Source organism: Sorex fumeus, unplaced genomic scaffold (assembly GCF_029834395.1).
Source record: "Sorex fumeus unplaced genomic scaffold, SorFum_2.1 ptg000009l, whole genome shotgun sequence".
NCBI classification, from domain to species: domain Eukaryota; kingdom Metazoa; phylum Chordata; class Mammalia; order Eulipotyphla; family Soricidae; genus Sorex; species Sorex fumeus.
This window is the reverse complement of record NW_026606066.1, coordinates 27,885,105-27,898,629: the sequence shown is the minus strand read 5'-3', so window position 1 is coordinate 27,898,629 and position 13,525 is coordinate 27,885,105. Positions and strand designations below refer to the sequence as shown.

The 13,525-nt window shown below is 36.0% G+C and overlaps 1 protein-coding gene across 1 annotated transcript in view; it reads left to right on the top strand.

The window, feature by feature from the left end:
- Positions 1-13,162, top strand: part of ATF2 (activating transcription factor 2) — a 76,386-nt gene extending 63,224 nt beyond the window's left edge. Inside the window, exons 13-14 of the mRNA XM_056110222.1 lie at positions 4,812-4,917; positions 10,630-13,162. Of these exons, the coding sequence (XP_055966197.1) occupies positions 4,812-4,917; positions 10,630-10,856 (333 nt within the window). The 3' untranslated portion in view covers positions 10,857-13,162. The remainder of the gene's footprint in view (positions 1-4,811; positions 4,918-10,629) is intronic.
- Positions 13,163-13,525: the final 363 nt, after the last annotated feature.

The window sequence follows — 13,525 nt, the reverse complement described above, 5'->3', positions numbered from 1 at the left end:
ATCACCATGAGATAAAGTTACAGAGCTATCTTGATTGAGTTTCAGTCATACAGTGATCAAACACCTATCCCTCCACCAATGTAGCTTTTCGACCACCAATGACCCCAGCACCCAGCATTTCTACCCCCCATTCCCATCCCCAAATCCCCTCTTCCCCACCTCTATGGCAGGCACCTCCCTTCTTTCTCTCTACTTTGGGGCATTATGGTTTATAAGAAGATGCGGAGAACCCTTCATGTTTGGTCCTTTGTCCACTTTTAGCACACATGTCCCATCCCAAGCGATCCCTTTAACCATCACTGGCTTATTGGTTCCTTCTCAACTTCCTTCTCCCGCAGCTCATGAGGCAGGCTTCCAACCATGGGGCAATCTTCCTGGCCCTTGTCTCTACTATCCTTGGGTGTTAGTCTCATACTATGTTATTTTATAAGATTCTTAATACTTTAATCATTAATTTTATAAGGAAAATATGAAGAAAATAAATCTAAAGCAATAAATTTGCCAAAGAATGTATTCAGTATTTGCTCCTTAATTTTGGCAGTAGTGACTGAACTGGAATGTCAGAAACCTTAAATATGGAATATTTACTCATCAATCTGTGACCAGATATTAATCAAAAGTTTTGGTTGATGAATCACTTGATTATTTGGCTATTAGTTTTTCAGTTTGATCTATTTAAGATAGACATTTAAAAAAGCTAGCTATTCATTGCTGAATTTTAGTGTTTGAGTGACCATATTACCATATTTCACCACATGATCGATCATTGCCACCACTTAATCACACTGGTTTTCAGTCCAAAATTTGTCTTTTAATCTTTTATAAAGCTTTACGTAACATGGGGTCAGAGAGCTAGTACAGTGGAGAAGATGCTTTTCTGTACACATCTGATCTGTCCCCAAAGCATTTGTGGCAATCTTCCAAGCATTGACCGGTCAGGGTTCAATCCATGACCACATATGGTCCTCAAGCCCTACTGGGAGTGATCCCCAAACACAGAGTCAAAAGTGAATCCTGAGCACAGCCAGGTGCTGCTCTGCATGTTTACAGCCTCTGTATTTTTTTTTAAATACTTTTGTTGAATCACAGTGAAATATACACAGCTTCAGAGTTGTTTATGATTTGGTTTCAGTCATATAATGTTCCAACACCCATCCTTTCATCAGTGTCCTTAGTTTTTCTATCACCCCCTCATCCCTCCTCCCCCACCCCTCCTGTGTTATATGGCGATGCACAGGGGTTACTCCTGGCTCTGCACTTAGGAGTTACTCCTGGAGGTGCTCGGGGGACCATATGGGATGCTGGGAATCGAACCCAGGTTGGCTGCGTGCAAGGCAAACGCCCTACCCACTGTGCTATTGCTCCAGCCCACATATGTGTATATTGATAAGTATATGTGTGATTTATGTAGGCCTTTCTCATTGAGGAATAATTTGTTATTTGAATTTTGATGAATAGCAGCATTCTTGTATATTTTATCTTTTAGGCTTATGTGTTTGTAAATTACACTAAATGTTAAGTTTTTATTTTGAATTTTCTCTTTAAAGAAGTGTGATACCATTTTATAATTCAGTCTACAAAAATATAAGTTGTTGTAATGAAGGTCACGTGCCTTACCTTTTTAGATTTCAGAGTGCATTACCCATTGTTAGCTAGTGGCATCTTCGCATTTGTTCATGTGTTAATGGACCAGGTAATCTAATTAGTTGAACAGCTATAACACTACCAACTAATTGTTAATCCTTGTAGAATTATTTAAATCAGCTCTTTATATCAACTAGATAATTAGCTGATAGATGCTTTCAGGAAGGTTTTCTAATACAGCATTAAATTTCCTAATCTATGTGATGAATATAACAGTATTTAAGAGAGAAGGCTTTTGTGATTTTAAAAATTCTGTTGTTGAGATATAACAAAAAATTAACTTATCTATGTTAGTGAGTTGTTGACATAAAGAATGAGATTAGGAATCTGGCGAGAGTTCAGCTAGTGCCCAGATATGATCCCTGGCACTGCATGATCGCCCAAGCACCAGGCTGGAATAGCCTCTGTACACTGCAGATGTGGCCACAGAGAAAAACAAGATAAATGAATGAAACACTAGGAAATCTGGCCAGTGTATTGTTTAAGCTATCTCATTTTCTCCTAAATGGGGTTCCTCCCCTACACACACACACACCTTGAACATAGCATTATCATTGGTCCTACTAATCTGTGGCAGGCTGTAAACTAGGATCTGAGAATATATAGAGCAAAATAATGCCTGATCTTGAGAGTCGGGCAGAGGATCAAACAAGTAAGACAGAAACACTTGACAGTTCGGTGCCAGAAAGATAGTACAGGAGACTAAATGCCTTCCTTGCAACTAGCCAACCCAGGTTCAAGTCCCAGGCACCACATATGGCTCCCTGCACATTGCCAGGTGTCACTACTAAGCACAGAGCCAGGAATAGCTTCTGAGCACCAGGTGTGGCCCCAAAACAAAATCCTGGGAGATAAATATTGTTATAGAGATACCCAAATAACGATTATACACACACCCCTATATTAATTTAAAATACTTAAAATATAGACATATTTTAGTGCCAATTACCAGCTTTTGAATTAGAAATAATTTGAAGTTAATAAGTTGGTAACATTATAAAGTACTATTTTTGAGCACTTCTCTTTATTTGGACTTTAACTGTTCAGATTTTATTAGTGAATACAAGTTAAATAAAAAAATTAAAACATATGTACATAAAAAGCTCAGAAGCTTTATTTCCAGCCCTTATTTTCTTAACCAGGAAAGCTGGATTTCAGATAATTTAGCAGCTTAGACTCATTACGCCTCTTTAAGTAGTCAATGGCAGAAATGGGGGGAAAGAAAGGATTAAATCAAGCAATGTGAACTTGAATCTGTTGGGTCAAATAACTTTGTACACTGCAAACTACCAGTGTTTTAAATAGCAGAGCAAAAATTAGCATGTGTAACTGAACAATTAGTGAAAAGTTTCAATTTTATTTAGATTATTGTACTCAAAATAAGTCATAGTAATCAAAGTACAAAACTGTTGGGCTGGGGAACTAGTCCAGCAAGTCAGACAGTTGTGTTATATGCAGTCAAGCAACGTTCAATCCTGGTGCCACATATAGTTGCTGGAGCACTTACAGGATTGATGCCTGAAAGGAGTAAGTCTGAGCTTTGCTGGTTGTGTCCCAGCAACCAAAAACCTGTTACAAGGGCTGGAGAAGATGTAAGCTCACGTAGGAAACCTGCTTTGGAAGTATATGGTCCTGAGTTCAGTCTCTGGCACCATGAAAAGTCAATTAGGTAATTTTAAAAAACTGTTACAGTGGTATGGTGCTGAAGAGAAAGCACAATAGGTAAAGGGGTATACCAACCTTGCATACATACAGCTGACCCAAATTTGATCCCTGGTACCACAGATAGTCTCCTGAGCACATCACCGGGAGTGATCCCTTGAGCACAAAGCCAGGAATACGCACTGAGTACTTCCAGGCTGGGACGCAAGGCAGGGATTGTGGGGAGGAGACAAAGAGACTGGCATGTATACACAATGGGGTACTGCTTGGCTATTTTAAAAGGGTTCAGAGGAATTACGCGGTAATGGGTAGGATCTTTACCTTGCACACACGGAGGACTGGGGTTTGTTACCTAGCATCCCATGAGGTCCCCTGAGCCTGCCAGGAGTGATCCTTGAACTCAGAGCCAGGAGTGAGCCCTGAACACTGCTGTGTGTGGCAAAAAATAATAATAATAATATAATAATACAGTTAGCAGTGGAATTAATTAGAAAGCATCATGCTCAGTGAAATTAGTGAAAAGGAGAGGAACAGATAACAGAAAGATCTTGCTCATGTGGAATATAAAGAAACACATTAAGAGAGTAACAAATGACCAGAGGCAATAGAACCTGAGAACTGGTCTGCAGAACTTTAGCTTACCAAGCCAAGTAGGGTTGGTAAGACAGGGTAGCACACAAGACAATGGTGGAGGGAAATGGACCCTCCTTTAGAGAGTGTGGTATTGGAATAATGTATGAATGAAATCCAAAATCCTCTCATTAACACTGTTACAAATCACAGTGCCTCAAGTACTAGGTCTTTGTGTTGGGGCCACACCCAGATATGCTCAGGGATTACTCCTGATGCTACACTCAGGAATTACTCCTGGCAGTGCTCCAGGGCATATATGGGATACCAGGGATCCATCTCCAGTCAACTGCATGCAGGGTAAGCAAGCACCCTACCCACTGTATTATCTCTGGCCCCAGATAAAAAAAAAAATTTTTAAAAACAAACTTGTGTGTCAGTGCTTCTGGTTATAACTTTTTATTAATGACAAGAAATTGTGTTATGAATTATCCAGTATATATTATTTGAAAGTTTCTTACTCTGCTGTATCAGCTTGATTTTGAAACTCCCTCTGGGGGTTTCTCAGAAGGGCTTGTAGGTTGTGGTGGGGTAGTATTTGATCCCAGACACCACCCAAAAAAGGCAGAGTTGTTACTGCTTGAGCCATGCTCCCTTTTTGGGCCCAAAGATGTTGGTTCAGTAGTAAAGCACTTGTCGTGCATGTGTAAGTCTCTGATTTTGATCTTAGCACCAGGCCAAATTAAAAAAAAAAAAAGTTGCCGTTTTTGTACTAATACCAAAATCAGAAAGCTAGCATACCAATTTAAGCAGGAATTTTAGCAATTCCTTAACACTGTTAAAGATGTCCTGTGTTTATTGCTTCATCTTTCCTGTAAACAGTAAAAAATGTTTAGTCTGATGTTGGTAAGGTACATAAGTTGTTTCTTCTCCAGAGTGAAGTCACCCTGCTGAGAAATGAAGTGGCACAGCTGAAACAGCTTCTTCTGGCTCATAAAGATTGCCCTGTAACCGCCATGCAGAAGAAATCTGGCTATCATAGTGAGTAATGTTCCATTACCTACAGCCTTAGGCTGCATCGGTGAAATACTGCTAGAATGAGCCACGCTGCCATTTAAAACATGCAGGCTGCACTTGCAATATTTAATATAATAATAAACATCAGAACTTCTGCACAGTTATATTAGAAGGGGAGGGAGGATACATATCAAGAATCTAGAGTTTTTAAATTTTCTTGTTTCTAGCTTTATTTCTGAGGGATTACTAATGATCAGCAAAATGAGCTAATAATTTAAGATGTACTGCCAGTAGTGATGATGTTTTCTCAGATTAACACTTCATTATGGTTGACAGGGTGAAATACTATATTCAAACCTTGTATTCAGAAATGAAGAGATTTGAACAGGGTTTTTTAAAGAGGGGAGGGACAGCTTGACTTAAAGATAAGGTATCCTTTTGTTTAGATAACACAATATTGTAGGGGTTTTTTTTTAATTGTTGTGAGCTTTTGCATTGTGCCTTTGACACATACAGATGTCAAAATAGAACCATATTCAGATGATCTGCTTGTAACTTTTCTCTTAAATGTCTTCTAACCCTCTCTATCCCCAAGCAAATTCTACTTTTTTCAGCATTTTAGAGGTTAGTTGTTCTTTTTTCTTTTTGTAATGTCCTTTTTATTTTGGATATGATCCATAGTGTTGGAACCAGCTGTTACTCCTGAATAAATGGCCAATTTTGTCCATCTTACACAAATTTGTAACAAATAACAGAGCTGGGAATGCATTAGGCTACATTCATAATATATAACCCACAGCTTTCCTTTTTATGATTTAGTGGTATTTCAGGATATTTGTAAATGTGAAGATTGTTTCAACCATATGTATCCACTTCATTTTAATTTGCCAGTGTCAGTAATTCAAAAGAAAGAAACATTTTGTGTTGGATACAAACAGTTCCTCAGGTGCTCACAATAAAGCTTAATAGCCACCATCTTTACTTGTAGTCATTGTAAGCAGTTTCATCAGAATGGGCAATATTTTTTAATTTAAAAGATTGAGTAGATTTTGCAACTCTCTATTGCCATATATATTTAGAACATTGATTTTTGTCGGTTTTGAACATATAAATCTTAGTCCTTTGGTATCTAGTCACTTTGACAGAACAGTGAAACACATTGAGGAGTAAATTGGAGCCATATAGAAATATGTTCAGGGTTTGTATTAACAATGATTGCTGCAGGGATGAGACCATTATGGCTCCCATCTGACTTAACATAATTTTCTATAGAAGCTACTGAGTTCAGCATTGTACATACAGGATTTTCTGAAAAGAAGACTTCCTGCGTTTTGATAATTCAAAAGGAAATATAGAAAAAGAGCATAAAATAGAAAGGAAAAATTCTTAAATTACATTCATTTCATAATTATCTGTTAATTTATTACATAATTATGACAATCTTATCTCTGGTAGTACATGCTTAGCAAATGCAAAACAATTTTTCATTCCAAGTAATACATTGCAAAAGAAATGCAGAAGAAATCTGCATTTCTTAAAGTGTGTAAATGTATGGGTTTATATTACTATATTCTCAAATAATTGAAAATCTAGATTGGCAAGTTTTAATGAATTACATCGTGTGTGTGTGTGTGTGTGTTTGTGTGTGTGTGACGCACGCATGCGCACGCACATGCACAAGTGCAAGAAGTGAACAAGACAGTTTTGCCTGTGGGGCATTAATATTCTTTTCCCCAGTGTGGTCATGTAGGTAATAAGATTGAAGTAAATTGTAGTTCTAGCATAAAATTAGATCTCTTCACTCTTGGGAGATAATTGGGTTTTACAGAAATTTTAAGGTGATTTCTGTTTTCAAATTTTAAATATTTGGGGAAAACTGAGCTCCCTGTTGTTATAGAGATTGACTGAGTGAATGTTTAAGTTTTTGAGGAAATGTGGGGAATTTTACAAATACCTAGCATTATTCATCTTATTATAGCTTAGAGCGATTTCTTTTGATAGTGAGTCATAATAATTGTTGTCTTTGAAGCAATTGTGAAAGAAAACTAAGATCTTGTAGAAATTAAGGTTTATTACAAAGTCTTGCAGTTTTTGGTGACAGTAGGGTCTGTCGTAGGGTCTCTGTTTTAAACACAGAAGTCCTACTTACCAGGAAACCTGTCACAGGAAAACTATCACAATTGTTCATCTTAACATTTAAATAATACGAAAAACATGACTGAAAGTATGCATATTCTTTGGGTTCCATGAAGAATAAAAGCACAGAATTATGTAATCATACTCTTTTTTTAATTTTATCTCTGAACATAATTATCATTTTAACTTTCTATAATTGTGAGAGGAAGGCTTCTTTGTCCCAAAATGCAATTGAGTTTATATATTCAATAATGAAAATATTTATAAGTAGAGAACTTCAGAGATTGAATTTGTTTTGTCAGACACCCAGTTTTTTATAGCTTAAGTATAGCTGAAAATTATTTTGAATGCAATAAGATTGCTTCTCTCTTTCTAAGGCTTGTGATTACACTAGTAAATTTTCTTCTAGAACTATCAATGCAGATATATGACATTATAAAGGTTTTATATATATACATATATAATTTGTAATTTCATAATTTATTAGTTGAGTGCCTGATTCTGTCACAGCCTAAAGATTTGATTTACCTAATTCTGAAAGTCTTAAGATAATCTCTTGTTTCTTACACTGTTTACATTTTGAATCATTCCTTCTACTACTTACCCTTAAATCACATACCCCAGCCTACTTCTTCTTTGAAGCTGATATATCCTAGAACTTCACACTGAATAAAAGGCCAGTTTCTTTTGAAAATAGTGTCAATGAGCAAAGAACGTTTTTAGGGATCCCTCCATTTAGACTCTCATTGCTATACCAGAGAGAAAGTTTGATGGGCTGATTGCATGTTTTACATGTAGGATACTTGATTTAATATCCGGCATCACATGGTCCCACCAGTACTGCTGGAAGTGTCTTTGGAGCAAAGTTTGGAATGGGAAAACTAAGGGGTGGGAGGTGTGGGTGTAGGGTTGGGGGAGAAAAGCAAGCTGCCACCAGTGTAAAGAATCCTTTTATATAATTTTAAAGCTTCCTAATTGAAAAGCTTTTTTAATTGTGTCAGGTCAAATTAATATCCAGTGGTATGGTTTTTGCTTTGTAGCATTTTAAGAAGTGGGATTTAATCTCTTTAATATATTTTTTCCCACCACTTAGCAATTGCATCTCACTATTTAAATGACTAACTATTGGGTCAGAGAGATAGTACAGTAGGTATATCATTTGCCTTACATACAGGCCAATGCAGTTGTGGTGGTGTTTTTTGTTTGTTTGTTTGTTTGTTTTTTAATTGGATCACTGTGAGATACAGTTACAGACTTAGAAGCTTTCATTATTACGTTTCAGTCATACAAAGGCCAATGCAGTTTCGATCCCTGGTTCTGCACTTGGTTCCTCAAGCACTGCCAGAAGTGATTCCTGAGCACAGCCAGCCAAGAGTAATCCTGAGCATTGTCAAATATGGTCCAAAAGCAAAACAACAACACAGAATTGAATATTAGTTTGTTAATTTATTGCTTGATCAGAAAAGCATTTTTTTGTTTTACAAATGATTACTAATAGAATTTTTTTTTAATTATGTGAAGTCAAATTTATATTCAGTGGTGCGGTTTTTGCATTTATAGCATTTTAAAGAAAAGATATTATTTAGTCTCTTTAGTATATTTTACAGACCTCAAAAATACAGGATTTAAGGTAAATGGATCAAGGTTCGGTGTGTATTGTATTTTAGAAAACCCTCAATTGAAGGATTTTATTCGAACTAAAGATCGTGGTGGCCAGATTCTGCTCCAGTTTATCATCTATGTTGCAAATTATGAAAAAAGTCTTGCTTCATGGGATCTCAGTCTTTTAATATTTGGTTGTCAGAATGGGCATCTGGTTAATTAGCAAGCAGTCCACTATGGATTCTTAGATTTGATAGAAAAACCTTTTTTTTTTCTGATTTCTAAACAGTTAATAACGTTTTCATGCGAAGTTGAAAAAATAATGTGTAAAATAACGTATGCAGTACGATAATTGTTTTGAGGATGTTTAAAAGTAATACTGAACATTATTTAGGCATATATACTTGTATCGTAAAATCTCAAGGAATTGGTTATCAGAGCAGTAAACGCCTTTGCTGGGGAGTGGAGCCTTCAGAAAGTGTGCTATTGCTGATATTCTTGTGTTAATTGGGGGGCTGGGTTCACAAACAATCACGTCATTCTATCTCATAACTTACATAGATTATAACTATTGTGCATATGAATTTTTTTTCTAGATTAACTTTCATAAGTACTTAGATTGCCCTTTCCTGAATATCTTTTCAATTGCAGTATGTAGTGTTTTATATCTGTTTTTATTTGAATACCAATTAATTCATGCAGCTATAAACAGCTGGTGGCATTTAGATTCTAAATATTGCTTATTCTCATGTGTATGCATCATTCGAATCAGGTGTTCTAATCATCCACTGCTGTAGTAGATGGAGAATCAGCCAGAATAAATATAGTTCTGGAGAATGTAAAGGGAGTAATTTGAAGATATGATTTATATGTAAGAATTCATTTTGTTTATGCATGTGCTTATACTTTAAAAAAAAAATCTTTTGGGAAGAATGTCATGCAGGCAAACAGACTGGATTTGTTTTGTGTTTTGCTCAATAAGGGCTTACTTCTATAAGATGATATCTCCCAGAGTCCTCCGCCCTTTTCTATCTTAACACCCGTTAGTAGATATTTCTGTAGCAGCATTTGCTACAGTAGGTACTCAGCTGTTTCCATGTACCGAGCCATGCCTTTGTTTGACTGATGCAGGTAAAATTACCTACTTCTTGACATTTAGCCACTACAGCCATTCAATTCCAGTTATGTCTACTTTCCTAAACAAGTGAATTTTGTAAAAATACTTACATTTTTTATCTAGTAATCAGTTCTTGCAGATTTTTTGCCTGTCTTTATTTTATTAAAACACCATGATTTACAAAGTTGTTCATAATACAGCTGTTTCAGGCATTTAGTGTTCCTACACCACCAGTGTGACCTTCCCACCACCAATGTCCCCAGTTTCCCTCCCACCCCCAACCTGCCCTTTTAGGCACATATCAGATTACTTTATATGGCTTGTCCCAACAAAACTTGAAAGAAACGGCAATAGAATGATCAGAGAATAAATCAGTAAAAGCCAGTTTGTTACTGCTTTCTGATTTTAACCTATGTAAGTGCAGAAATTTAAACCATTTCATACAGTATAATAAAATGTCTGTTCTCATTTATATAAGTTTTCAACTCTGGATTCTAAGGTATATATTGCATTAAATTTTATTTTGTAACTGGAGTGATAGCACAGTGGGTAGGGCGTTTGCCTTGCATGTGGTCGACCCGGGTTCAATTCCTCCGTCCCTCTTGGAGAGCCCAGCAAGCTACCAAGAGTATCCCGCCCGCAGGGCAGAGCCTGACAAGCTCCCCGTGGCGTATTCGATATGCCAAAAACAGTAACAATAAGTCTCACAATGGAGACCGTTACTGGGCCTGCTTGAGCAAATCGATGAACAACGGGAGGACAGTTTTACTTTGATCTTATTATGGTGATCTTCATGTCTTACCTGTCATTAAGAAAGCTTTAAAAATAATTGTGTCTTGCAGATGTCTTATTTAAGAAACTGTCTTCTTTTTTCCACCTAGCTGCTGATAAAGATGATAGTTCGGAAGATCTGTCAGTGCCGAGTAGTCCACATCCTGAAGCTATTCAGCACAGTTCTGTCAGCACATCCAATGGAGTCAGTTCAACCTCCAAGGCAGAAGCTGTGGCCACCTCAGTCCTCACCCAGATGGCGGACCAGAGTACAGAGCCTGCGCTCTCGCAGATTGTTATGGCCCCTTCTTCCCAGTCACAGCCCTCAGGAAGTTGATTAAAACCTGCAGTGCAACAGTTTTAGATACCTATTAGTGACTTCAAAGGGAAATCAAGGAAAGACCAGTTTCCATTTATGCGAAATCTGTGGTTTAAAAAAATTTTTTTTTTACTTGAAATGAAATTTGGCTCTAAAGGTGGTGTAGCACCAGTTGACGACCAGATCTAGTCTCTTGGAAAAAAAGACTGATTTTGCTTTTTTTAAAATAAATATTGTTAGATTTATTAAATTTTCTGTGCTAAATGTGTAAATTGTATTATGATTCATTGTGGTTTATTTCACTTTAGTTTGGTGGTATTTTAATAAATGGGGGTGTTACTGAATCTCTCTGTTTCAACTTCCTTTTTTTTTTTTTTTGCCACCTCTTAACCCTCAACTGTGATGGATGGTAGTATTGTTATATCATTTATACCAAAGTTCTGCATTATCCCTCTTGACTTTGTAACGTTGACAAGGTCATAAAGCACTAGCAAGGGAGAGATAGAAATTTGCTTTTAATCTTTTTGCCTTTTATTTTGCACATTACGCAAAAGGGAAAACATAAGAGAACACTTTTTAAGTGAAAGAAACATGATAAAAGACATAGTGCTTTTATGCACTCTTTAAATCAAAATCTGTGCAGTTTCCTTTTTTTTTAAGATTTTAACTAGTCACGAATCTGGGGGTCCTTTATCATTTCAAGAATGACTATTTTTTAAGTCTTAAATTCAGTATTTTAAACCCAATGTTTTGAAGCTAATGAAATTATATAATGTATGATACAGGGTTATCAGATAGCTAATCATTTTTATTAGGGTTTTGTTTTTGGTTTTGCAGATTTCAGGTTACAAACCAAGAAGTTTATGCATAATCAAGTATGATATGGTTGCCAGAAAAGCCTAAATTACTACTTAGAAAATTAAGACTGTTTACCCCCATTGTCTTGTACTTGCAAGCTAACTTGTACTTATTCTTGTGAAAGCACTGTCATCTTTTAGTAGCAAATTTTGATAATGTTTCTCGTGGGGAATAAATCAGTATCTATCTTTAGAACAATGTAATTATAATGTGGGAAACAAGAGTGAGTGAGAGAGCGTCTGTGTATGTGTGTGTGCGCGTGTATCTTTCAATAGTTTATTGCCAGCGATCTTTGCTTGAATGTTTAACGATGCCTTCGGTGTGATGCTGGCCAATAGATGATTGCAATTTAAAATGTCATTACTGTGCAGGCTTGGATAACTAACATTCCATGACGTAGTTTGTTTCTGATGAGATGATTGTAGGTACACTTTTCTCATTATTCAGTCATCTGTGGGATACTGAGTTTTCTAATGTGCCATTATCTATTTTTATTCCGCAGTTATGTTCAAAATACAGTACAATATTTTAAAATAGATTAAATTGTTAAAAATGAAAATAAAAAAAAGTAGTAGATGTGTGTAAGAAAACTTTGTAAAATAGTTATGAGTCTTACCCAGTAGCAACTTCTGGCATTCAAGCAGGATTCCATTATGTAAATATATGTAATGCATTTATAATAAGTTGTGTGGTTTGTTCTGCATCCATACTACACTATTTGCTAAAGTCTCAGTGCCATCTCCTAATGAGACTGACATTCTAAAAATCTTTATGGAATATCCTTGACAATTCAAGGAAATATCCCACCTGCCTAAGTTTCAAACTGGGAAACATTCAAATTATACAAATGACATTTCAGGAGTTTTAAGTATGAAGATAATAGACATTTTATTATTTGACATGTTCCCAAAAAATCATTTTTTAAAAAATCATTTTACTTATTTTTTTTACCTTTAACTGATTTTATAATTTTAAATCAATGTTTAATCATTATTTTGGTCCTAGTTTAGGAGTTAATCTCAAAGGCACAAAATATGAATTCTGCAAGAAGGCTATTTTTTATTGTAGTTTTTGGATGGGTTAGGAAAAGCCTCAATTTTTCACTCTCCTAAGTCCTTCAGCACATTTTTATTTCATTCTATTATTTATGCAAGTTAAAGTTCTTGGTAACAGGAATTCTTGCCACTGTAAAATAAAACTACATAGATGTAAGAAGTCATGTAAATGGTTAATGAGCTTACCAAGGTTAGCAAAACTTTCATTGTAAATCAGTCTGTACTCAGCAAATAAAAATCATTATTAGTTGTATAAACTCAGATTCCATTTTGACTTTCAGGATGTCACACTACTTCTGTACCTAGCATTTTGGGTCCTTATATTTGCAATGTTACACAAACTGTACTATTTTCTTTCATGTGCAGTTTGCATGAGTAAACCATCAGAGAATAAATTCTATCTTTAAATTATGTTCATAATTTGTTTATTCTTTCCTAACATTTACAAAGTAACCATTTTACCCCCTTAGGGTGTCATTTATCCGTGAGATGGTGTGTAATTTCTGTGATAAAAATTGTTCCTTCTCAAGGACCTTTTAACTAGTCATTCCCCTTTTCTACATGCACTTTAAGCCTCATCCATACACTTAACTTTCATATCCCCCACTTGACCTAACATCGGCCACACACAGATCTACCTGCCTTTGATCATCTCTGGATAATTGCCTAACGAAACATCTTAAACATAACATAGGCAACACTGAACTCTTCATCGCCTCTCCCCCTGCCCTCTCTCAGTCCTTTGTAAAGTGATGACAACTCAACTCTTCTCTA